This window comes from Typopeltis vanoorti, chromosome 9, assembly GCF_054136105.1.
Source record: "Typopeltis vanoorti isolate ZY-2024b chromosome 9, IOZ_Tvanoo_1.0, whole genome shotgun sequence".
In the NCBI taxonomy this organism is placed as follows: Eukaryota; Metazoa; Arthropoda; class Arachnida; order Uropygi; family Thelyphonidae; genus Typopeltis; species Typopeltis vanoorti.
The window spans coordinates 51,052,349-51,078,683 of NC_143557.1; the positions used below are offsets into that span (position 1 = coordinate 51,052,349).

General features: G+C 36.3%; 1 protein-coding gene across 1 annotated transcript in view; it reads left to right on the top strand.

Moving 5' to 3' along the window:
* LOC150103033 (nose resistant to fluoxetine protein 6-like) overlaps positions 1 to 26,335 on the top strand; it is a 94,856-nt gene that overhangs the window by 47,563 nt on the left and 20,958 nt on the right. The window contains exons 3-5 of the mRNA XM_090398056.1: positions 4,092 to 4,206; positions 7,270 to 7,357; positions 18,916 to 19,013. Coding sequence (XP_090254182.1) covers positions 4,092 to 4,206; positions 7,270 to 7,357; positions 18,916 to 19,013 — 301 coding nt within the window. The remainder of the gene's footprint in view (positions 1 to 4,091; positions 4,207 to 7,269; positions 7,358 to 18,915; positions 19,014 to 26,335) is intronic.

The following is a 26,335-nucleotide window of genomic DNA, read 5'->3' on the forward strand; positions in this document are numbered from 1 at the left end:
ACCATGTATGATAGCAGGATTTCTATATTTTCTAATCGTAGCCTATCCATAGCGTTAATACTAACGTACTATAAACTGCATGACTAGCTGTCATAGTATGTACAGAAATTTTGGCTGCGCAGTGTTACTATCGTATACATGGAGTATGTCAGAAGACCGAATGCAGTAATGCAGACTATAGACGTTCGATGATCAAAGGTTGGATAACAACGGGGAAAGCACACTACTGGACTAACATCAGAGTGAAGAAACCCAACCTTATAGCAAGCAGATGAGATGAGTTAGTCCTTAACGTACAAGTTATAGGTATTGAGCGTTCACTCACCATCCTCCATTTTGAGAAATTGCCAACTATGCTGAAGATCAAGACATGGAGTGTTTACTTCAAGAAAAATCCATTTCGCACAAAAATTTACTTCCAGACCTGTATATATCCTTTAGATGTGTATGGTGTTAGCAAAGTTATATGGACTTACTAAGTTTGAATTGTTTTAGTGCCTTGTAGGCCACACTGGCGGCGTGGCGAACTCACTACAATCACTTGTAGATCCTCAAGAATCTAGAGCTGGATATCACAGATTTTATGGGGAGATCGACCTTTTCAAGCTTTACGTACGAGCCACAGTGAGTAGCACTGATTTCAGTGCTAAAGTATAAAAATAAAATAATTTACACCCTTTCCTGGGTAGGATATGCATAAAGAAAGATGACAGAATTGTTTATAATGCGATAAAGAGCCATGTAAAGAAAATAGTTAAGGAAAAAAAGATAAACATAGCTGGACTGAATACTGTTGTATATAAGTTGAAAGACATTAATTGAACAATAAATGTATGGATTAATGAAGAGCACAAGAAGAAAATGAAGAAGTTTTTTAAAATAAATAAAGTTGGAAAATTCTGGATGAGAGATTAGGATGCTGTGCCAACATTATTTGAGAAAGAGCGAATAACCAAAGAAGAAAATATGAGAGGGACAAACCGGAATGAACAGAGGTCAGAAATCAGAATATGGGAAAAAGAACTGATAGAGGTTGGAGAAACATTAACGAAAATGGGGGGAAAAAAAAAAAAAGGAAAATCTCCTAGCACAGATAATTTAGCTTGTTGAAATGATCAAAGCTTCTGGGATGTGTGATATCTTTAGACAGACCTGAGGAAGATGCTACCTCAGGATTAGACAAAGACGATTATTACACTAGTAAACAAAGGAAGCTTAAGGAGGAAGTGTAGTTAAGTATAAAAGAATAACACTGTGTTGATGTGTAAAGATTTATGAAATGATGATGACAGCAGGAATATGGGGAAATAATCCAAAAATCAATGCTAAAAACAATGCAGAATACTCCAGCGGAGTATTCCTCGGATATAAAATCTGATGGTTTTTCCATTGTGCAGCTAGCAAGAGAATGAATGATTATAGGAGGATAACTCTGCGGCGTCGAAAGGGTATGATAGTTACCAAGGAAGAAGTTATAGTGGAACTATTCAGTGATCATATTAAACCAGATGGAATTTTACCATGTTGTAAAAGAATGTGTCAAGGAATTTCCATTTCTATCAACTTGCATGTTGATAGAAATGGAATTACAGATTCGTACAGAATTACTTTCCAATTACAGATTCGTACAGAATTACTTTCCAATTACAGATTCGTTTGCATTTCTGAAGTGATTGTTAAGGTTTTGGAGAGAGACTGGCTAGAAATAGGATAACTGAGTATATAAGATTCTGTTTAGCGGTCAACATGGGTTTGTTAGGAGGTGATCTTGTTTCTGTAATTTACTTACCGAATAGGATAGGGGTGATTTATATACTGTGAAAGTTATAGATTTTGCAAAGGCATCATTTGACAGACATTTGACACATAATAAATTGGTGTATAAGTTACGGCAGATGGGTTTGAATAATCGGTTGGTTGAATGGATAAGAAACTAGCTCTGTCATATATATACTGTATATATATATATATATCAAACTACTGGGTACAGAGCTGTTTAATTTGTTTGTTACTGTGGGTAGGGCAATAGTGAATGCAGATGACGTCAAAATTTTGCAGGATGATTTGGATAGATTGGAGGTCTGGGCTAGGGAGAATGGATGTCAATTTAATGTGGCAAAATGTAAGGTTATGCATTTTGGGGTGAAAAGATGGGAGGCAGTTTACTGCATTGGTGGAACCGTGCTCCAGGAAATTGATGAGGCACGAGATTTAGGAGTGTTGGTGGATAAGGAATTGAAATTTAGGGGACACATTGCAAAAGTGGCCAAATCAGCTCATCAAATCACTTGGTTGTTGAAGAATACGTTGACAAGCAGAGACAAGCAGGTTATTGTTCCTCTGTATCGAGCCTTGATAAGACCTCATCTCGACTACTGTGCTCAGATTTGGTCACCTAGGTTTCTTCTTGATGGGGAGGAGGTGGAGAGGATCCAGAGGCGAGTGACCAAGATGATAGCAGGTCTGTGGAATGAACCGTATGAGAACAGGTTGAGGATTTGTGGGTTGCAAAAATTGGTTGATAGGCGGAGGAGGGGAGATATGATTGAGACATTCAAATTACTGAAGGGTTTCTATAAAATTAATTCAGAAGATATTTTTGAGAACAGGGCTGGTTGTGGGAGGACTAGGGGACATCCATGGAAACTGGGCAAAAGTGTGGTTAGTAAAGGTGTTAGAGCTGGGTTCTTTACTTTTAGAGTAGTGAATGAGTGGAATGCGCTCCCTGAGTCTGTGGTGGATGCTGTGACAGTGAATGAGTTTAAGGCGAGGTATGATAGATACTGTATGAATGTCGAATAGTTGTGATGAAAATGATTTGGGGCCTCCCTCGATGAGTCTAATGACTCCCTGGAGTTGCCCGTAATAATAATAATAATAATAATAATAATAATATTGCGAGTGGTTTGCAAGCGGATATTCAGCTGTTTGCAGATGATACAAGTTACGCATATCTATTAGGAATGACACTGATGCAGTGGCGCTGCAGAGCGATTTTAATAGACTTGCTATATGGGCAGACAAGTGGAAATTCAATTTCAATACCAATAAACGTAAGGTTTTGCACTTTGGAACTCGAAAATGTAACGCTGTATCTATCACACCCTGGAGGCGTTGTATTACAGGAGGTAGAGGAAGTGAGGGATCTCGGGATATTAGTGGATAGAAAATTGAAGTTCAAGGGACATATTCTAAAAGTGATAAGTACAAAGTAATGCCACTATACTAAGAAGACCACAACAAATAAATATATATAAGGCTGTGGTCATTCCACTGTACAAGGCTTTGATTAGCCCACATCTTTTGGTTGTCTAGATTTTTAGGAGAGGAAGCAAGCTCTGGAAAAGGTTCCGAGGTGAATAACAAAAATAGTATCGAGTGTCTGGAATATTGACTATGATGACAAGCTGAGAGAATTCAATCTGCAAAATTTAGTAAATAGGCCGTGGAGGGGTGATATGAGTTAGACATACAAATTAAGAGGAGCTTACCAAATAGATACCCAGGATATTTTTCAAAGGGTTGAAGGAGGGAAGGGGGAAAAGGACAAGAGGTCATTCTTGGAAATTATATAAAGGTGTGGTGCATAAGAGAGTGAGGCATGACTTTTTTTCTATGAAGGGTGGGTAGTGATTGGAATGCTTTGCTGAATGATGTAATAAGTGCATAAACATTGAATCAATTTAAGATGAGGTATAAAGATGCTATCTCATAGACTGCATTTTACTATTGCTTCTCTCGATGTGGCTACTGGAGGTTTGTACTTAAAAAATAAAAATAATAATATTTCAAAATTATAATATAAATTAAAATTTTAAAAAATGTTGCTAGTTAAATCGAAGTAAATATATTATTATTAATAATAAAAGAATTTCTGTTAATCTGCAAAAAAATCCCATTACTCCCGCCTCCAAATTTGGATACACCTCTTATTCAGACTTCCCAAAAGGGAGGTAGACAATTTTGCGTCATTAAAGGAAGATCCAGTATGATTATTTTTCGATTTTGTTATTATTTCAAATGTATGCATGTAATAAATCTTAAATAATTATTCAAATGAATTTCCGTTATTTTGAGTTTTTCTTCAACAGTTCCGTAGTCTCTTAATACGCAGTGGGGGCTCCGAAAGACTGCTAGGACTTTGGCATGGCGTTTGTATTCCTGCTGCCTGTTCCGCAAAAGATCTTCATTTGCTTTTACAAGAAGGTAACTTTTAATAAAGAAAGATATTCAAATAGCTAATGATGAATTTAAGATAATGAAAATATTTACCTCAGTTAATCACAATGCGAAGAGAAGAAATGTGTGAATTTCACAAATAATTCATAAATAAGTGCTTGTTTTGAGTTGTTGTTGTTTTTAAAATAAGATTTGTTATTATTTTTATTCATTGAACAAGGAGTTCAAAATCTGTATTTGCAGAGTTATAAATTAAGGAAATTCCAAAATCTTTGTCTTTACTTCTGATGAGGGGCTATAAAAAAAAATATAAAAAAAAACTGGATGCCCAACTGCACGAATATATCGAACTCTTCAATACAGAAATTCGAGGCCAATACAGGACTTTTTATGTTATCTAATAGAGAACTTTTTTTTTTAAATTTATATTTGGAAAATATCATTATATTCCACTAATAAATACATTTCCACATTATACACTCATGAGCCAAAACAATATGACCACCTAGCCTGTTTCCAGTTAACCGGACTGTTTTGTATCGGAACAAGCTGGTGGTCGCGGTATTCGAGTACGGAGATTGTTCTCGGGGACATCACACACATAACCTTGACCAGTAATTCTTACCCGGGGATTGTTTCGTACCAGGTACGGCCCTACAGTAACAACATGGCGCGATGGATCTGGACTCTTCCAGCAGGACGACACTCTATGTTACAAAGACAGCAATGTTCAGGCATGGTTAACAGAGCTATCCAAGCATTCTGTGCACTTCTCTGCCAATCTAATTGTATTCATTTGAATCTCATCACGCTCGGTCGCTGACCTTCGGGGCATTATTCTTCCTAGTTGGTTCGGAATACCTCAGTAATGATACCTTCCGTGGTCTGGTAAAATCAATGCTAAGACGCACTGACTTTACTAGACCACTAAGATAGGATTTGGAGGCTTTGAAGACGTGAAAGAAAACCAGGCTTCTCTGTCATATGCTAACTGACGGATCTCTGATGCGGAGAGTTGGGGGGGGGAGAACATTGCTGATGTATTTCCAATATTAAGTCCGGGGTCTGCCTCGTTTTCCATCTGTAGGAGCTTAGAGGACCAGAGCATCGAAAGGTATAGAGGGTGGATGACTGAGTTGATGGCCGAGCCATTTTATTTGGTTTCTTTGAACAGTGATGACTAGAGGATCTTGCTAGGTTTCATTTAATATAGTAGAGTTGGGAATGTGGTCTTGCCAGGAGTAATCCAGGATATTTCTCAGACAAGTAGTTTCCAAAGCAATTTAAAATATTGGTCGCTGCTTTTGTTGAGATGTTCCAGGTCTGGGAGCCGTACAGAAAGATAGACTGGCTGGTGCACTTGTAAAGATGAGACTTCGTCTTCTTTTGAGATGAGGCTCGACTTCCATACTTTATTAAGATTTCTGTGGAACTGGAGTAACTTCTGTTTTCTTGTTTTAATGTCTGTTAAGGAATCTGAGATGTGTGTATACATCTCAGATAAAGTAGAGGACTTTGTATATAAAGTCCTCTACTTCTTCAAGGTGATCATTTTAATTTATATCGATGTGCCTATCTATCTGATTTTTAATATCTTTGTTTCTTGGGAGTTTATTTTTAGTCCAAATATTTCTGGGGTTCTCCTAAAGTTGTTGAAGAGGTTTTGGGCATCTGTAATTTTGGATTCAATAAGGACTATATCATCTGCAAAGCTCAGGTTTTCAAAGTTCATCTGTATATATGGGTCTTTGATGAGGATTCCAGATTTAACTTGAATCAATTTAAAAATATAGTCAATCACTATGATGAATAGATATGGGGCCAGAGTATCTCCCTGTAGGACTCCTGTAGTGATGGGAAAACTGTCTGTTTTGTCTCCATTAACTAGTACTATGGCTTGATATCTCTGGTAGGGTGCCTTGATTGACCTGATAATTTTAGGTGGAATGCCATAACGTTTGAGTGTTTCCCATAGTTTTCCCTGTCAACAGAATCAAATGCTTTAGTAAAGTCAATAAAGTTCAAAACCAATGGAAAGTTCTTGTCCTTTGAACCGTCTATTAGTCTTCTGATGCAGTGAATGTGTTCTAGAGTACCACGTTTTTTGAGGAATCCAGCCTGGTTTGTACGATGAATTATGAATTCCTCAGTTAGTTTAACTGTTAAGACAGCAGTTGATAAAATCAATAATTTCAAATGAGGAATCTCTTGCATGGTTTTTATTGGTACTCGCTTTAGTTCACTGGAGCGAGTACTAGTAAAATGTCGTTCATTCTTTGTATAAAGACATTATGCTCTTCCAAGTGAAGTTACTGTCCCGATGATTGCAGTCTTGCAGTTCTTAATTCCAAACAGTTCACGGTCACTGGAAAAACACAGTATAACCACTGCCGAAAACTTCGTAGCTCGAGAATACAATTCAACAATAGAATAGAGTATTAAGATGAAAAGCCAAACGGCTATTTTTTTCTGGCGAGGTTGATAAGTTAAGGGGGATAAAAATCCCTTATTGTTTTTCAGCCAGTAAGCGAAACTAAGATCGAAAACTACGATCCGAACGTTTCATGCCGACGAACTGTCGGCGGATCCAAGCGTAAGTGACCACTTGGTAGTGCCACACCAAGGCAACTCGTTGCAAAGGTGGAGCAAGTTTCCTCACTATTCTTGATATTTTCGCATAATGTAAAAACACACAGCTCCTAGGAGATGTAGTACTGTTTTACATTATGAGGAGAGGTCACTACCCAGACCGGTTTCAACCTTTTTTGAGGTCTCATCAGTGAGTCTAGACCTAGAATATCAGAGTTTAAGAGAAAAGAACTTACATACTTTTGCTATACGATTGCCAGAAAGGTGTGTCACTATATTATATTATAACATATTATAACTAAGATGAAAAGCCAAACGGCTATTTTTTTCCTGGCGAGGTTGATAAGTTAAGGGGGATAAAAATCCCTTATTGTTTTTCAGCCAGTAAGCGAAACTAAGATTTCGATCTTAGTTATCATTTTATTATCATTTTTATATTTGCCTTAATAGCATTTTGTTTAGTTCATACCGCTGTACCTAATAAGCATGTTCATTTTGCAGTTGTAAAGCCATTTGGATTTCGAATCAACGTCAGACATTGCGAAACAAAGAGATCTCTAGAGTTAACGTCTGCTCAACTTACGTCACTGTTAGTTATCTTCTTTTATTTTATCTTAAAATCAAACAAAAGAATATTTAAGTATGTTGATTTACAATTATGTCTAGCCTGTTTTGACAAAAGAAATTAATACTCCCTTTTAAAGCATTTACCGAAGTGTACATTTTGTAATACTGAACAGAAGAATAAGAATGCTTTGTTATTTTGTGTGTACTCTTGGTTCTCATCCAAGGACTCCATATGATTACAGCTGACTCACGTTCAGTTGAAAGCAATTATAATTGTTATTTACTTTTTAAACGGATTCAAACCTCCGTCTTTCTAATCAAAAGTCATCGTCGTTACCTATGTGAGCTATGGACATCACTTGCTCTGTGGTTAGCGTATTTAAATGTCTAAATCGATGATAAGGTGCTAGCAATTTCCAGGTGAAACATTCGAAAGTGATGGCACCATTACATTCTCAATCATCTCTGTCCTCTTTGCTTTCCAACTCTCCAGGTTCCGTCGTCCCCACCTGTTTCTTTTGGAACTCGAAGGATATGTTATCCTGGTCCACTTTATAAGCTTAAAATAGTCACGTGAGCTGGAATTATATCCAGATATATACCTCTCATTATTCCATAACACCCCGTTGGAAATATCTGAAAAGCTGATCACCAAATTTAAATTTTCGCGCAGTTCAACATCTTCCACTGCGATAATGCTAACAGAAATTACAAAAAAAAAAAAAAAAAAAAAAGCACGGGAAATAGCCTATGATGAGGACATGAATTTTTTATTAGACTAGTTGCTCAGCCAATTAAGGAAAAAAGGGGGAGGCAAATGAAACCAGTGATGCTTTTTGTGTAAGAGCAGTAAAATCAAAAATATCTGAAACAGAGTTTTTATAGGCAAATCTACTAATAGTATCTAGATGGCAATCACGTAGGATATTTGGCATCACCTGACACTACCTATCAATAATAAGGATTTTGGTTGAATTAGTAACGACTGAGCAGATATAAACTGGACGTATATTTAACTGCGTGTATTCTCCGGCTAGTTTATCATTTTTTCAGAACGTGTTAAATTATCGTAGGGAATGAGTTATAGATTTATGGCTACGAGCCTGAAACAAAGCGAATTTTGTATAAAAAAAAAAATAAAAAAAATAAAAATAAATACATGGTCTTCATATCGCATGACGAATGCAATTGAAATCCAGTTAAATACCAAGACAAACACTAATGATAAAGTAAGAACGCACTCTGGAGAAAAAAACGAAGATATGCATAATACAATTCAATAAGAATACGGCAGCAAGAAGGTATTCCTAAATAGGCTATTAGAGATGTGATGAACGATGGAAGGGTCACTGGAAATAGCAAACAATCAGACGGACCACAATTTGAAGTAGGAAAGTACTTAAAGTAGAGTGAGCTACTTTATGTGTCTGCACAGTGCAAGCCATAAATTATTGGGGAAAGAAATTTAATGCAACACGTCTAACAAATGCATTGCATTCTTTTCTTTTGAAGTCTGCTTATAGCGGTATTTGTTCAATGGAATGCTTTTTTTTTTTTTTTCACGTTTCGCAGAAGTGGTTAGCAGAAAGAGAAAAAAAGAATAGGTAAAGTGAAAAATACTGTTGTTGTGTATCTGAACCAGTGGCGGCTTGTACATAAGCACTGCGACACTGCAGCACCCCCTTTCCCAAGGAAAAAAACGAAAAAAAAAATTTTGTTTGTGTTTATAAATAATAACAATACTTACAACATTATATAAATGCAATACATGTTAAAGGTTACAGCTTATGTTTATCGGCGAATATCGGCGAGTCTAGCCGGAAGTGACCGAACGTGATAATTACCGACACTGATTGAGTAATAATTGGAATTGTTCGATTAACGCTTTAGATTACGAAACAAATGCACTGTGATCTAACGCAGTGTCATGAATTATCACGTTTGGTCAGTTCCGGCTAGACTCACCGATATTCGTTTGCACTACATGTAACAAGTGAATCAGACACTGCTCGTTGAGCAGTGAGGCGACAGATAAATTGTATGCTTGCGCGCGTTATTTCTGGGAGATAAGAAACTGTTATTATTGGTGTGTGTTCTTGACGAGGGTGAAATATTTTTGGTAAATCTTATTTTATTCTGTTAAAATAACATAATTATTTATTTATTATAGATACAAGGCTGAAGTATGACAACTGTCGCTGTTGAAAATATGAAAAGAATTATATTTTCTTAATTATCGTTACACGAAACAAATGCACTGCGATCTAACGCGTGGAGGAATGTCAAAATCGACACTGTTCGTTAACATTAACATTAACATTTCTGGCTAGATGGGTGAAGAAAAATTGCTTTTCATATTCCCCTTTGTCTTGTAATGGAAGAACTTTGAATGGAGTGTTTGTGAGCTATATGCTCGCCAATTGAGGGAAGTGAAGTTAGTTGCGTTCAGCTGAACTTAAAATAGATTTTGGTCTTTTAAATTTGTAGATTTCTTCTTCATTATATTCCAAGGCTTCCTTGATTAACGGTTTGGATGGTTACTTGTCTTGGTAAAGAACTTCTCAGCTAGATTTATGAGAAAGGAAGAGATATAAGGGATATTAACTTCTCTATGGATCTGGGTGTTTCTTATGAACCAGGGGGCATCCAGAATCATCCTCAGGCACTTATTCTGTAATCTCTGAAGTTTTAGAATGTTAGAATTTGCGGTGTGGCTCCAAGCTGCGGATGCGTAAGTAATAACCGGTCTAATTACCATCTTGTAAATTGTTAATTTTGTTTGCATGTCCAGTTTACTTTGTCTGTTGATCATAGGGTAGAGCTGTGCTAAGACGTTGGATGTCTTTGAGGAAATGTAACTAATATGTTTGCTGAATAGGAGTTTACTATCAAGAATCACTCCAAGATATTTAACTTCAGTTTGCCATGGAATCTTTACTCCCAATAAATAAATATCCTCCATGGTATGGATTTTCTTTCTAGTAAACAGTATGGCTGAGCTTTTCTGGGGGGTTAACTTGGATCCTCCAATCTGCCATCCACTTTTCTAAAGTGTGTATGCTATTTTGTAGTCTTTTAGTTGCCAGTTTTGGGCTCAGTGATCTTGACATCAGTGCAGTATCATCTGCATATAATGCAGTGAATGTTGTTCTTGGGTTCAGAGGGATGTCTGCTACATAGATTGAAAACAGTAGAGGTGCCAGAAGAGATCCTTGAGGTACGCCTGCCGAGATCCTGCGTCTGGTCGAAACCGTTTCGCCTACCCTGACCTGCATGTATCTGTCTTTCAGATAAGAATGTATTACCTTTATTAGTCTGACTGGGAAATTAAATTTTATCAGTTTGTAGAGAAGACCTTGATGCCATACTTTATCAAACGCCTTCTCTGCGTCGATGAAGATGGCAGCTGTATTGAGTTTCCAGTTGAAACCTTTAGTAATGATTTCTACCAGCCGGTGAACTTGTTGGGCTGTACTATGGGCCCTACGGAAGCCGAACTGTTCATTAGACAAAATTCCTAACTTATCTGTTTCTGCTTGGAATCTTGAGAGGATCACTTTCTCTGTTACCTTTCTGAGGCTGGACAATAGGCTTATGGGTCTGTAGCTTTCAGGAAGGTGAGTATTTTTTCCTGGCTTCTTCAGTGGTATGATTGTGGCTGTTTTCCATGTAGAAGGGAAATGCTGGAATCTAAAGATAGCATTTGTAATGTTGACGAGATGGACTATGGCTTTTCTTGGAAGTAGTTCTATTATTCTGTTAGTTATGCCATCCGGTCCTGGAGCTTTTCTGTTGTTTAGATGGGAGATGATATTTATCATTTCTGTTGGATTTGTAGGAGTGATATGTTCTGAGTTGACAATGTTCTGTCTTAAGGTTGACCTAACATGACGATGAATCTTGTATATAAGGTTGATATTTAAATTAGTATTGATGGGTTGCACTGAGATTCTAGGTTATCTACTAGTGCTTCGGCTTTCTTTTCATCTTTGTGAACTGTCCCTTTCTTGGTTTAGATAGGGGGTATGAGTTGCTTTTTGGTGCGGATTGCTCTTAAGAATTTCAATACAGAATCATCTTCAGTATTGATGTTAGCCAATTTGGTTTCCCATTGATGGTTTCTGTGTTTTTGAAGAGCTTCTCGGACCTGCCTGTTTAGATTGTTCAATACTTTTTTATCTTGTGGGGCTCTGGTATTCTGGTATCTCTTCCCGGCTCTATTTTTTGCTCTGATTAGGTCCATGATTTCTTCAGGGATACGGTTAGTTGGGTTGAAGACAGTTGATTGTCTGACTGATTCAATTGCTTTCTGAATTTGTATGGTTAAGTTATTTATTGCTGTGTCAATCTCTTCCTTTTACTGATATTGGGTACCGGACCAATATGATCGGGAAGAACCTTGGCTAACTTGTCCCATGGTATGAATGTGTGCAGAGGAGAGAATTGATCTGATGAACCTAGATTGAGCACTATGGGACTGTGGTCAGAAGATAATTCGTTGACTGATTCCAATTTGAATTGGTATCTTAAATTTTTAAAAATGACAATGTCCAGCACATCCGAGCCACCCGAGAGGCTGAAATGGGTGGGCTCAGTAGGGCCGGCGACTACAACAGAGTTGAGCATTGCATAGTTGAAAAGTGTGTAGCCTTTGGTGTTAGTAGATGAGCTGTACCAAGATGTGTGTTTTGAGTTGAAGTCTCCTGCTATTATTATGGAGTCATTTGGACCAAGTACGGAGTCTAGATCTGTTGTCAGCAGAGGAATGCTTGGAGGGTTATATACAGCATAGATCTTGAGACTCCCAGCATTGAAGGTATGTACCTCCACACCAGTCACCTCCAGGTTTACTGTTTTGGGGCTTGTCTATTGTGTTATGATTCAAATAACTCTTTATATATATGGCTGTGCCTCCACCTCTTGTGCCAATTCTGTCGTTTCTGTACATAGCGTATCCACGGATTTTTGGGTTATTAGCTGGTCTTAGGTGTGTTTCACCAATCAAGATGATATCAGCACTGAGATGAGTTGAAAGTTCTTGTAGTTCCAAAATCTTGTTCATCAATCCATTTGCATTCCATGCTATTATCTTAAGAGCTTTTGGTTTGAATTTATTATTCATGACAGATGGCTGTTATAATGTTTTGAGTGCTTTGCAGGAATCTCTTTCTGGAAGATGTTGAGGGGCATGTCTTGCTGAATTCTTGCAGCATAGTGGCAAGTGAGGCTGTTAAAACGGATGTTATGTTGGAGCTTTCTAGCTCGAGAGATGTAGGAGGCTTAGTTCTTGCAGCCTCAGCATATGTTTTGGTCATGGTTGTTCCTTCTTGTGAGGAAGAAGGCAAGGTGTTTCGGACTGGAAGACGATTTGTTTGGTTGCTTAAAACGTTGTTACGTGGCGGAACAAGATTGACTTTTGTTGGTCCTCGGTTTTTTGGATTGGAAAGGCATCCCTTGTAGTTGGCGGGGTGAGGTCCTCTGTAGTTTGCACAGCATGCTGGAGTTGTGCGAGGTTTGGTGCAAGAGATGGTCTGGTGTCCCTCGCCGCACTTCAAGCACCTGTAGGCTGCCTTACATAATTTTTGGACATGTCCAAATCTTTGGCATCTATGACACTGACCTGCAGATGCTCTTTTCCTTAGAGGCTCAGTTGTAATTTTGAGACCGCATACTACAGTCAGTTCATAGATGTGCTTTTGTGTGTTGTTTATTTCCACCAGCACCAAAAGCATTGGCCTTTTATCTGCTCTGAGCATTCTGCTCACTTTAACTGGGGACAGGCCCTGTCTGGAGAGATCAGCGGACACATCTTCAGGAGTGATACCTTCAGCTATCACACGTAGAACAACTTTCAGGTTCTTTTTACTAGGTAAAGTGAAGGTGTGGTATGGGATGCTAGCTTTGTCCATAAATCTGGTCACCTGTCTGTAATTCGAGACTGTAGAGGGTTTTGCTCTCTTAGGGCTGATGAGATAGGGATCCATTTTTCTTTATCCCTTAATATGACTGGTGGTATCTTTTCTTTAGGACCACTGAGTGCTTCTATCCCTGATGTTTTGGGTTCTTCCACATTGGTGGAGATTTTCCTCTTCTTTTTCACCAATTGGAACTCTGTATCAGTTTCCAAGTTATGATGACTGCTGTCTTGGGATGTAGCATCTTCCATACTCGGGAAGTGTGCTAAATCTGATTGCGTCTGAGTTATGGGCTCTTCACTCATGTCAACCATATTATCCTCTGTGACTGCTGTGGGGGGGGGGGGGGGGGAATGTGTCAAAGAGCTTGACTTTTCCTGGCCAATTATCACTCAGCAGCTTTCCCAGTCTGAGGAATTCAAAGTAAACTTCCTCGAATTTGGCCTCATTTAGAAGTTTTGCCATGATAATATTCGGAAATAAGTCACGGATGGAGAAAGAGTAGAGATTGCTCAAGTGTTCCGAGCAGGTAAAGATAATCCTGTGGACTTTTGAGGGTCCACTAGCAAATCCCGTAGACACACTAAGGTGTCTACCAGCAATAAGATGTGGCGATATAAAATACAACAATGGCGATACTAGCGGCAGTAGGCCTAGCGTATCGCCCTTGTAAATTCAATAGACTTACCTGGATAAACTAGTATAGAAAATAAAGTGCCTGTTTATGGCAGCAAGTAATTAACTGATATTATTAATGAATAAGCAGAAATCTCTAAAAACATATCAGTCAAATTCACAATTCACCATCAAAAATACACGACACGAAACACTAACACGCAAGCCGCCATCTTACTGATCTCGTAATATCGACACTGTTCGTTCAGCAGTGTCGCTACAGATATATTATGTGCTTGCGCGCGTTATTTCTGTGTACGAAACTTTTATTATTGGTGTGTGTTCGTAGTAATGGTGAAATATTTTTAATACAGCAATTTTTGTAATATGTAAAATTTACTTATTAATAAATTGGTTACTGATTAGAAAAAAAAAATTATTATTTCTTTTTTTGTATATGCAACACTCCCACTTGAAATTTTCACCGGCCGCCACGGATCTGAACATAAGATAAAAGTTGACCATGCTTCTATGAAAATAAAATACTTTTCATTCATAAAATTGCTATCTAGGAGAGCCGATCTTCAAACATCACATTTCTAGTATTAATTACTAAGAACATGATTCTTCTTATACATGTATGTTACAACCAGGTCCTCAACACACTCACGGAAATTGGAGTTCCTCATGCGGTAAATAGACCAACTGGCCAGCAGAACATGAGCCATTTAGAAGTAATTTATTTTCAATAAGCATAAATTAAGGTTATGAAAGCCAAGGACGTTTAACCCGTCGTCGGTAGACAAGGCCCGTAAGTACCAAATGGTGATAATGTTGACATGCTCGATAAGAGGCAGTATTCCTAAATATTAGTTATGTGCCAGTGTGCATGTTCTATCGACCATTCTGCTGTTAAGATTGCCCTGAGATTAAAAACTCATGAGCCAAAGATCGACCAATTCTGGAGTCGTTGATAAACGACCTCGAAAAAGTTCATGTAGTCAATAACTAAAGTAAGCCTACTATAGTTTTTCTTTTGCAGACCTATCGACTTGATTGCTAAAAGGTTATGCACGTTGTTGTTTTTAATATTACTGTTTAAGCAACTAATGCTCTCAGCTAAGTGGATCATGTCTGTTCATTGGGTGTGCTCACTGGCTGGTTTGCGTATTTGAGGATGAAAAATCCTGTGACTTTGTATGAGACCGTTTATGTAGATCTATCATCAGAACACGCAATTTACAGGCAAAAAAATATTGTTATTAGTTGTGCTGAATGGCGGTAGATGGCGTGGCGTTGAGGCACGCAATCTAGTAGGTAGTAGTTTCGCTGTCTGCAGTAGGTGGAGAATTAGTGACAGTGGAGACTGCGAGATCTGTGTAGCGGAGAAAGGTCATCTCACGCGATGAGTCCTTGGACTCCTTGGAGGTATCACATAATAATAATAAAAATAATATATTTCATTGAATACTATGTCTAAATACCATATGCTTATATCTATAAATAAGAATAAAAAAGTGCATATGTAACTGTGAAGCATATATACTTTTGGGGAGAAGACAATTGCGTCCGTAGGAAAGAAGACAATTGTACCTGTAAGCACCAATTAGTTATATGTGGTCATGCCACTATGGTACTTTTTTTTTTTTCTTGTTTCACGCAAAACTACTCGCGTGTTCAGAATTCCTAAAATTTTTCGGTTTCTCCCTGATCTGAAAAATTTAAACACAGGGAATGTAATGTGAAAAAAAAAAAAAGCCTACTTTTAACTTTTTCCTTCATTCATAGAACAAATAATGTATAGGATGATTCGACCCCACATCATAAACTTTAAAGGCTTATTCTGTACTTCAAAACTAATGAAAAGGTCCGAAGAAACATGGGTCCGGTAACTTGGCATTTCCGATATACAGCATCTAACAACTCAATGCGTTGAATCACGTGATTGTAATCAACCAAAATCATATGCAAGATCGTCCTGAGCAAGTAACAGTGAAATTTATTGCAAATGTTTCTAAATTATACGTGGGTGCTTTACAATGGAGGGTGAGTTCACGTTTACTCAATTAGCTGACATGCACTTTTATTAATGACCTGCCAACGGAAATACACAATGAAGCATGTCGGTTTTACCAAGCTTTCCCTGGCTTTCGAATTCCATGCTGTCGAATATTCACTCGTCTTCATCCAGAGTGTGTGAGATTGGAAACTTTCTCCATCACGAAATGAAAGAGGGAAAGAACGATGAGGATATGGAAAGTGAGGAAACTATTCTGAGTCTAGTGGCAAGAAATCCGTGCACCAGCACAAGGAAGAAAGGTGGAAGAAGGTATCTCCTAAACAGGTGCATGAAGGATCCTACATGAAAATCAGCTTAACCCCTACAATTTCTTGGAGATGGCGTCTTTTAATAGACAACCATCATCATTAATTTGTATTTGTCAGTGATTCTACAAGCGTACGTGAAACAAACGGATTCTATTTTGTGTGATCTTCACAAACTTGGCGACGTTCACGTCAGATAGTATTCTTATTCTCAATTTATCAGAACAACCACATTTTGGGATAATCAAAATCCACATGCCGTTATTCAGTCAAGAGATCAGCAGCAATTCTTCATCGACGTATGTGTAGGTATCAGTGGAGACAGATTAACAGTACCGCATGTTTTTCCAAACATACTTACAGGGCTTTTGTGCCGAGACTTCTGCAAAAGTTGTTAGAAAACATCTTCTGTTATGTGATCGATGACGTTCCCTTGGCGTGGAGGAGAAATGGCCATGCATGATACATATTTTGGGGCCAAGGGATAATCTTAATCAAAGGTTTCTTGAAAGATGGGATGATTAAGGTGGGCCACTTCATCATGAAGTAAATCCTGTGGATTTTTATCTGTAGAATCATTTGAAATCAGTGAATTCTACCTATTGAGAATGTTGGTGAACTGCACGAAGGCGTTGAACATGCACGCACAGCCATCAGAAAACAGCCAGGAACTTTCTGATGCGTAAGATTGTCAGTGGTGAGAAGTCTCAATGGATATGTGACTGGCAAAAAAAAAGTACCTCACACTATATGTTCAAAATTGTGTGAGGTACTTTTTTTGGCCAATCCAATTTACAAATATATTTTTGTTTATTTCTTGATGTTTTGCCTTCTATCCGCGTTGAGGATTATTGAGTTCGTGCTCGTGCTGCTGCTACTGCGTAGTTTCCGGATATATGTAATCTTTTAGTTAGTTTTGAAGTAAAGAATAACGTTTATGACAGGGATGTGCCACTCAGTATATTCTACCATTAGAGTTGATCCAGATGTCTCAGCTGATGAGGAAAGAAATTCCATCAGGAGCACTTACGCGTTTTTCAAAATAAATTTAGTTTTATACCCCATTATTGTTGATATTCATTGAAATGTATGAAAACTGTTCAGGGTTTAATTTAATCAGACTTTGTCTTTATTATATAATAATTATACACATTAGACGACCAAAAGATCATTTAAATCGAGTAAGTTGCACTACACAATGTGAGAAATACAGTCATCATATTATCTAACACACTTACTCTTTTAAAATGCGTAGCGTAGTTAGCTTGTCACCTCTCCAGAAAGGAGAAAACTTTTATCTTGTCTATCTATCTAGCTTACCAGTAGAATACAATATTCCAAAGTTTCAGAGAGGATAACCGTCCTGTTCATTTCTTCTCTGGTCTCAAAACCAAACCCACCAGGGTATTTAGATTAGAGCTGCGCAGGAAAGTACTCGAAGTATGCTAAAGTATACCATTTGCCCTTAAGGCAGTGTTTCCTAACGTGGGGCAATTTGAATATTTTGGGGGGCGCAATTAGAAAATGACGTTGCATTCGTCACCTCACCACCGATATACTCAAAAAGCTCACCATTGTCGGCGATAAATTGTCGACGTTGCAAACCTGACTTTCCAAGAAAAAAAGCTGACATCACTAGTATAGCAGTCAACTTAAATAGAGTATCAAGAACTCTCAGAAAAGCAAAATGATGAGTCTATTAGAACTTTATTCAACATAAAAGGAACAATGGGATACTTGCTTTGTGACGAGACAGAAACGAAATACCGAAATTCAACTAACTAGTTTTGCAAAAAAAAAAAAAAAACTGTTGCCCTTTCCCGTCGTCATATTTAGTTAAATGTGGCTTTAGTGCTGTAAATGACTTGCTACTGAAAAAAAGAAATCATCTGGATATTACAAATCATGGGGATTTGAGATTGAAAAATGATTAAATTAGTACCTCAAATAAAAACTCTTTGCAGCTGACATCAAGCTCAAGGATCGAAATTAACTTTGATTTTATTTTCCCGAGTTCAGTTCAATTTATCTTTTATAATATACAAAGTGTAATATAAAATTTATATTCACTGAAGAAAGTCAAATTAAAAACAGTTTTTTCTATGTTCCTTTTTTATTTAAAATACATATTTATATTATACTTTTTCAGAACTTGGCTGACTATTATGCTAGGAGGGCATCAAAATCTTTGAGGAATTGAGGTGGGGCATGATCCACAAAACGTTGGAAAACACTGCCTTAAGGTCATATGAAAATTTTGAGGACCTAGCATATTTTAACTAATTATTGTATTTTTGCTATTTTCAAAGTGATGGAATTAGTCATTAAATCGCTAATAACTTTTTTTCCAATACACTATAACTTAAGAATTACAGCTCGACTGGGGATTTCAATAGTCTAATACTGCCCTCTTTTCGATGTCCTTGTCAGACTACTGATCTCATCTTCTTTACTGTGGCTCCGATCATTAAAATATTTAATCTACTGATTAACTATGCCAGTTAAGGATAAAATTATTTAAAGTTTTATTCTTGTTCAATAACGAATTTAATGCAAAACAGTTAACTGTTATCTGGTAGATGGGAGCAACTACTCTTTTATTCCTAAAACGGAACTAATCCACTAATATGAACTTCTGTTTATAGTTTAATTACAACGGTTTGATGTACTCTGTTTATCAAAAAGAAATGAAGATACTCTTGGTATTTCTCTTTCTCTCTTCTAGATGTATCCTAGTAACAGTTTGTCTCTTAGTGATGATCGGAACACTGTCAGACATAGTTTTCAGGTGGAGAGGAAAGGAAACGGACATTAAGGAAAGAAGTAAGTGATACATTTTAGAGTATTTATACAAGTGTCTTCTCCTCCATTTTTGTTTGAAATGAAATATTTCAAGAATAAAAAAGTTGGAATACAATCAAATCTATTCTGACCAAGAAACTTTTATATTCCGTCTCCAAAACGTTAACATTAAAATTTGTGTCCCTCTTCGTGATTCGATAAAATCGAGTTAGATTAGTTGGAATTACTACAAACTAAGGCTATTAAGGCTAGTTATCATATCTGTTATTTGCACGTATTCTTTTTTGGTCAGGCTGTCGCATTTGTAGAAATTCTAGTTCACCTTCTGCTGAAAAGACCTTAAAAGGTACTTATATATCCTAGGAATCAAGGGAATGAATTCAAATAGCCTATAAATAGCATTCATTTAATTGCAGAATAGACATTGTACTTATGATACAGCGGATAATCGTCTAGATTAGCCTGAAAATCATGCAATATTGTGAATTCAGATTTATTGCTGATAATCATTAGATCCCCTGCGAATGCGTCAAGCATTTAGATCGCGAAGAGCCTGAAATGATCTGATATTATCGTTTAGAAACTTTAACAGCCAGTTGTACGAACTGGAAGTACATGAAGCCTGGATGTTTTTAAAGAACAGAAAATCACTGAAGTGAAACCACCGTACAGCAGACTTTGACTTTGCGAATGTCTGGAAGTTGACATAACAAGGTCGGCTGCAGTTTAGAAGTGACAGCTTTACTGGCATTATGTTTGATAATCATTGATATTGCTCGAATTTCAGAAGGAATTTACATTCTAAACAATAATGTCACCCAATAACCGCTTCTGAATTGCGGCCAACCACCTACTCCTCAGTATAGGGTTCACTTTTTTTTTTTGAGATTATTTTGCATTATATACTGTTTATTTTGAAATGAAGTAGGAAAAACAGTCCAGTAATAATTGGCAAGTCATCCAATGAACAATGAGACGTATAGCGGTATCCGCGATTTTATTTTTATCATTTCCTTTATAACTTTCGCTTTCCAACTGTGACGAAAATGTCAGTGAACCTTAAACAATGTAAAAAACAATATTCCATATTTGGTCTAAAACGGGTGAATTATCTGACATATGGAGAAGTTTGGGAAGAAAGCTATATCTCCTCCTCCTCCTGTAATCTTCCTTCATTTTAGTCAGATCGGCTGAATTTCCTAGAGGACCTTAAGCAATATAAGGAGTAAGTATGAATTTCAAAGATCCCATTTAAAAATTTCCCCTTAATTTCGGTCCAACGGGAGCATCACCAACATAGAAAGTAACTATTGCATATCTCATATATTAAAAAAAAATATAAGTCAAGTATTGAGAAAATATGAGGTAGACTACAATTTTGAAGCCATTCCTTTTACTGACACCTATTTTTATTAGTGGCCTTGTTCTTGCTGATGGTAATACTGGAATTTCGGAGGAAATGTATATTTTTAACACTGACACAATAATGTCAGCCAAGAATCAGCTTCTAATTTGCAGGAGATCTGCTTCCTTGGTAGATATATATATATATATATTTTTTTTTTTTTACACGAGGTGTTTTTGTTTTATGAAGTTTCACTTACACATGAATTAAAACTAGAGGAATAAATCGCTTAAATCGGTTGAAAATGATGCGAAGTGTAATCATCTTTGTGATATTTTACTCTCTTCTTCCTCCTGTACAATGTCGCTATCCATTTAGACCCGTTTGCATGGAAATTGTCAGGGAGCCTCTAGCATTGAATAAAGCATGTGTATATTCAATATTCAAATATTTGTCTAAAAGGTGTCTGCAGAGAACGAAAAGAAGAAAAGAAAAAGAAGAACGGTGCTTATAAGAGTGTTTTCGCTATTTTAAACATTCTAGTTTTCATTAATTGGATTTAATTTCGGATATAGCAGGTTATACTTTTGAATACCTCAGTCAAATTAAAAGTGGCAAATCGATAACATTCACCTTAGAACCGAAATTATAGGGGACAGACTTTTATGCCTCGGATTATTGTAATAACTGCAACTCACGATAATATTTGGCTTAAGAGTTACTACCGTGACAGTGTCTACAAATAATAGAGTATAAAATATTACGGTAAATTAACACCCTCACATATAAATGAATCTGCGAAGTATATATGTGAGACGTTATGGCAATTAATACTTTTTTTAATGGATCCATGAATCTCTCTCTCTCTCTCTCTCTGTGTGTGTGCGTGCGTGCATGTGTGTGTGTGAGAGAGAGAACTGCAAATTATGAAGAGCTTTCCTCCACCTGGACGAACATAAGAATTTTTTGCTTTGTCAGCTAGGACATCTTTGTTTGCCGCAGATAGCTCCCATAGTTTTTAGGATTAACATTTTAATTAGTGGCATTGTATTGTTAAAAATATAAAGCACTGTTCTTATTGCTTGAGTTCCTCAAAATAGAAATTCTGTTGAATACAGTAGATAAAATAACCTCCTGTAAAATTTACTCCTGTAAGAGTAAACTTCACAACATTTAGGAAACATTAGAAGCTTTTACACCTGCGCTGAACATATGATTGTTTTATGTCATATATCTATCTATAGTACTTTGGTACGGCTGATGGGCAAGAAGAAATTTGTTAACATGCAATGTGAAAAGCTGTGGATTGTATTCCTAGAGAAACACATAGAAAGGAAGACTGTTCCAGAGAGCAGCAGAAGGAATGAAGGAAGAGGAGGATTTTCCTGTGAGTTTGGAGTTGAATTGAACTGCGAAGGAGTGTTGAATAGCTACTACGTGCAGCAGCTATTCAATAAAAGTACTGTCGTTTCTATGGACTTAACAGAAAATAAGGAATTACTGATGCCAGCTCAGACGAAGAGAGTTGCGGAAGTACATTTCTCGATAAAATTAACAAAATACTTAGAAAAAGTGGTGTGGTTCATGCAGTTTTCTGTGAAGCAAGACAAAATTTGGTATGGTGGTATACAATAGAATCATAATGAAGTGAAGAGATCGGAAATGTAGGACAGGTATAAGAGATTTTACGTAGGGGGTTGGTGTATAAGAATTACCAAAAACATCACATTACAGAAGTCGACATAATATTTTGTGAACAAGGAAGTCAATTTGTGTTGTGGACATTAAATTCTCCACTCTAAGGAAGTTAGTCTTATTTTATTAGAAAAGAAAGAAAATCAAAAAAGTTCAGGAATGATTGGTAGATTAGGAGAGCGATAGACTGCGAATGAATTTGACAGAATGGGGTATAGAGATATTTAGTCAAAAGAGGTAAAAAAACAAGAGATTCTAAGTTGAATGCTCTTTGATATGGCATTATATCAGCGCGAATATATGCAGTGATATCGCCTTTGAAACAAAAGAGTCAATGAATGTGTAACTGTGAAAGCTGAGATGAGTAGCGTTTGAAGAAATTACGATTTGAGTTTCCTGACAGAAACTCAAATCGCAATTTGATGGAAGTAAACATTACTGTACATTATATTGCATAGGGAACGTGCTCAACACGTGAACTGAGAATTGTCGCATGCACTATTTGCGTTCTAGTTTCACTATGGCTGTCGGTAACACTTGATTTTCACGCCTGCATTTCTTTTTCATAGTCAAGCACGCTTCGTGCTCAATTTCAAGTTTTTTAATCCCAGCTGTTGACGTGTGTTAGTAGGCCAGAAGAGATGGCACCATCACATCACAGTTCTCTTTTCGTGTTAGACTCGATAGTCTGTCAGGGCCAAGTAACTTGGTAATTTAAAAACCTTATGAATGCTTATGACAGGACGGTTAAACCCAGAGCCGGCGCTAGGGTCTTTGCCGCCCGCATGCAATGTTTACCTAAGTGCCCCTATAACGATCCGGGCTTGTGTGGTTCTTTTACGATAATAAAAATTTAAATTATTTGAAATTTCTTAAATAAATTTTGACAGGAAAGCCACACGTTAGTTCGCTAAATGTAACGAACCGCGGGTGTTGACTAAGCAGGATAATCGTTAAAAACCAGAATATTCAAAAAATTCTCAAAAGTTAAAGCAAATTTTGATAAAGCCACCTCACTTTAATCGTTGAATATAATGATACAGGGATTATAGCCTTCTCACTGACCCGAATCGCTAACAAAATTAAAATGAATTTTAATTAAAGTTAAAATTTATTTGAACTTTAATTTAATTATTTGAGTTAAAAGTTAAAATTTATTTGAACTAAAGTTTAAAAAATTCTTGCATTTCACAAGTTACGAAATTCTTAGTAACTTGTAAAAAATTTTTAATAATTTTTATAAGTGGAACTATCTTTTAGGTAAATAAAAGAAACTCAAGATAGATGAGAAAATAAGAAAAGAATTCAGAAATAATTAGAACATTTAATATAAGTATTCAAAAAATAACATCTTTACAGAATAACAGAAAATAAATTAAATTACATAAATGTATGCTTGACATTTTTTTAAATTAAAATTTTAGGGTTTTTGATGGAATATTCATAAAATTAGAAATAATGGTCTTAACGTCTAATTCCGCACATATATCATTTTCAATGGCTATTACGCCAAACTAACAAGCCTTTTTTGTGACATATTTGTTCTTAAGTAGGTAAAAAAAAAAAAATCAGCTAACGCCTTTTTATTCCCGTATACGGGGAGTAGGCGAAGCCATTTAGCCCTATCTAACTTTTGGAGACTGAGTGGGCAGTTCAATCTCCACTGGTACCAATCAGAGATAGATGGCCCAAGGCTAATTAAGTTATCACTAATTAAGCGGTTCTTAAGTAGGTTTTAAATTAAAACCTACTTTTAATCAATTTCAACTTGGAAAAGGAACGTTCACCGCTCGCTACACTAACAGGTAAAGTTAATAGTATTCTTAAAGCAATTGAAAAGTTAGGGAAAGATAAATTATTGGACAAAATAAAATTAAGAATATCGAAAGGGTTTTGAATATTTAAATTATCCTTCCGAAAAATATCCCGGAAAGTACATAACTCGTCATAAGTTCTATTGTATTTACGTCTTTATTGTCGCCGTCCTTCAAGAGAATCTCTAAATCGTCACAATGTTTTCGTAAATCTTCGTTAATAATTTGTAGTAATCTATACAAGAAATTGAAATTATCATATGTTTTTAGTTGTTCAAAACATTCTATTAACGAACACATTGCAACGTCTAGAAGTGTATAAAACACATTCAATGTAAATTTAGCTTCTGGCGATTGTGGCGTTTCGTCATGATGCTTGTAGTCAAATTGCCGTGTCTTCTTTCGTCGTCGGACTTCCGTACTAGTTTTAAATTCTTGTTCTCCGTCCACCTCTTCACTCAGTTCTTTTGTCGTTTTAGAGCTTCTTTAAAATTTGTATCTGATCGATACACTTGTAAGAATATTTTTAAGTTTTCGATAGATTCTAAAGCAAGTGTAATGTTCATATTTTTGTCTTGAAGCATTTTACTCACAGGGTTTATTCTGTTAAGTAAATCATGCCAAATTATAAGAGAACAAATAAATTTGTAGTCCTTCATTTTAGCACATAATGTTTGTGCTTCATGCTGAGTTTCTTTATTAAAAGTTTCATTATTTAAAATTTCAAAGTGCATCGTAAATTTCTCGTAACTGATATCGCAGAGGGCGGATTGCATTAATTTTATTTTCCAATCGCGTATCTGATGGCTGTTTCAATGTTAATTTTTTTACGAACTTTAAAAGGATTGCCTAACGTTTGTAAGAGAATGAAAAGAAATTGTATATTTCTTGAATAATTGCAAAGAAACTAATTGTATCTGCATTCACTTTGGCTGAATCGTTAACGATTAAATTTAGAGTATGAGCAGCACATAGCACGTAAAAAGCTCGAGGATTTTTGTTCAAAAGTAAATTTTGGAGCTCATATTTTTTTCCCTTTCATATTTGTCCCATTGTCATATCGTTGACCTCGCATGTCTTCAATGGGAATGTTCCATTTTTCCACTTGTTCCATTATTATTGCGCATAAATCACGTCCTGTGGAATCTGATATAGCTGCAAAACCTAAAAGGTTTTCCCTGATCTTAACAATTCCATTGTCACAGGAAACAAAGCGAATAATAATGGTCATTTTTTCTGTTTTACTTACATCAGGTGTGCAGTCTAAAATTATGGAATATTTAGATTTTCGAATTGATAATAAAATTGTATCCCTGCTTCCATTACTTAAAGTTTCCAATATTTCATTTTAACTGTCTTTACTCAAATAGTGTACTCCAATGTTTCGTTGTAGGGTCCTTTCAACATGATTTTCCATAACGGGATCAAACTTCACAAACAGTTCGACTAATTTTAAAAAATTGCCGTTATTCCTTTCATATAATTTATCAGATGATCCGCGAAAAGTTAAATTTTGGCTACCAAGAAATTTTATAATTTCAATCAAGCGTTCTAAAACACTCGTCCAATGTTTCTTTTCCATTGAGTCTCTCAATCAATTGTAGTTTTGTTTTTTAAATTTTTATCAACTTCCTTCTATTTTAAGAAATTTTTCATGTGAGTTAAACTAGTCTCATGTATATGCAAAATTGTACTTACATTTCTCGTTATAACCTTCTACAAGACTACTTGATTCGGTAGGTGCGAAAGGTTTGCAACAAAAGGAAAAAAACAGAATTTAAAGTTGGAATAAGTGAGCCATGTTCTTGGCACGAGGTCACCGTTTTCCATTTTTCTATTATAATACGTGTCGCCAAATTTATGACCATATGTATCTCTGGGATATATCATATTTTTCTTTTGAACAGGCCCCATTTCAATTAAAACAACTCGTAATTTTTCATCAATATTTCCCCATTCACCTGGATATTCTAAATTTACAGACTAACAATGTATTATTTGCGTGGTCAACTACAACTAAATCTTCTCCTAACTGTTTTTCACTTAAATCATGCGTCTTTTTATCTTGTTCAATAGTTGCAATAGTACTTTCATGAAAACTGGATGATGTGCACGGTTCTTCAAGTCTGATTTCTGATGTATCGAGTTGGTTACAATCTACATCAAAATATTTTAATATTTTAACATATTTATTAAGAGCCCCAGTTTCTTAAAATCTGCTTCTTTCGCAGCATGACGCTTACGATTTTGTGCACCGGATAACTTTTTTTTTTAAATTTTTGATTCCATTTCTATTTTATACCCACAATAATAGTCCGCACTGCGCTACTGTCAGTAGCCTACTGAGATGCGTAACATATGACTGGTTAACTAGCAACAAATGTTTTGTACGAAAATTCGTTTCTGCACATAAAAATCGTTTACAATTTCACTTTAGATAGACTGCAGTAGACACAACATTCTTTAGGTAAGCATTTAGCCTGCTCTCG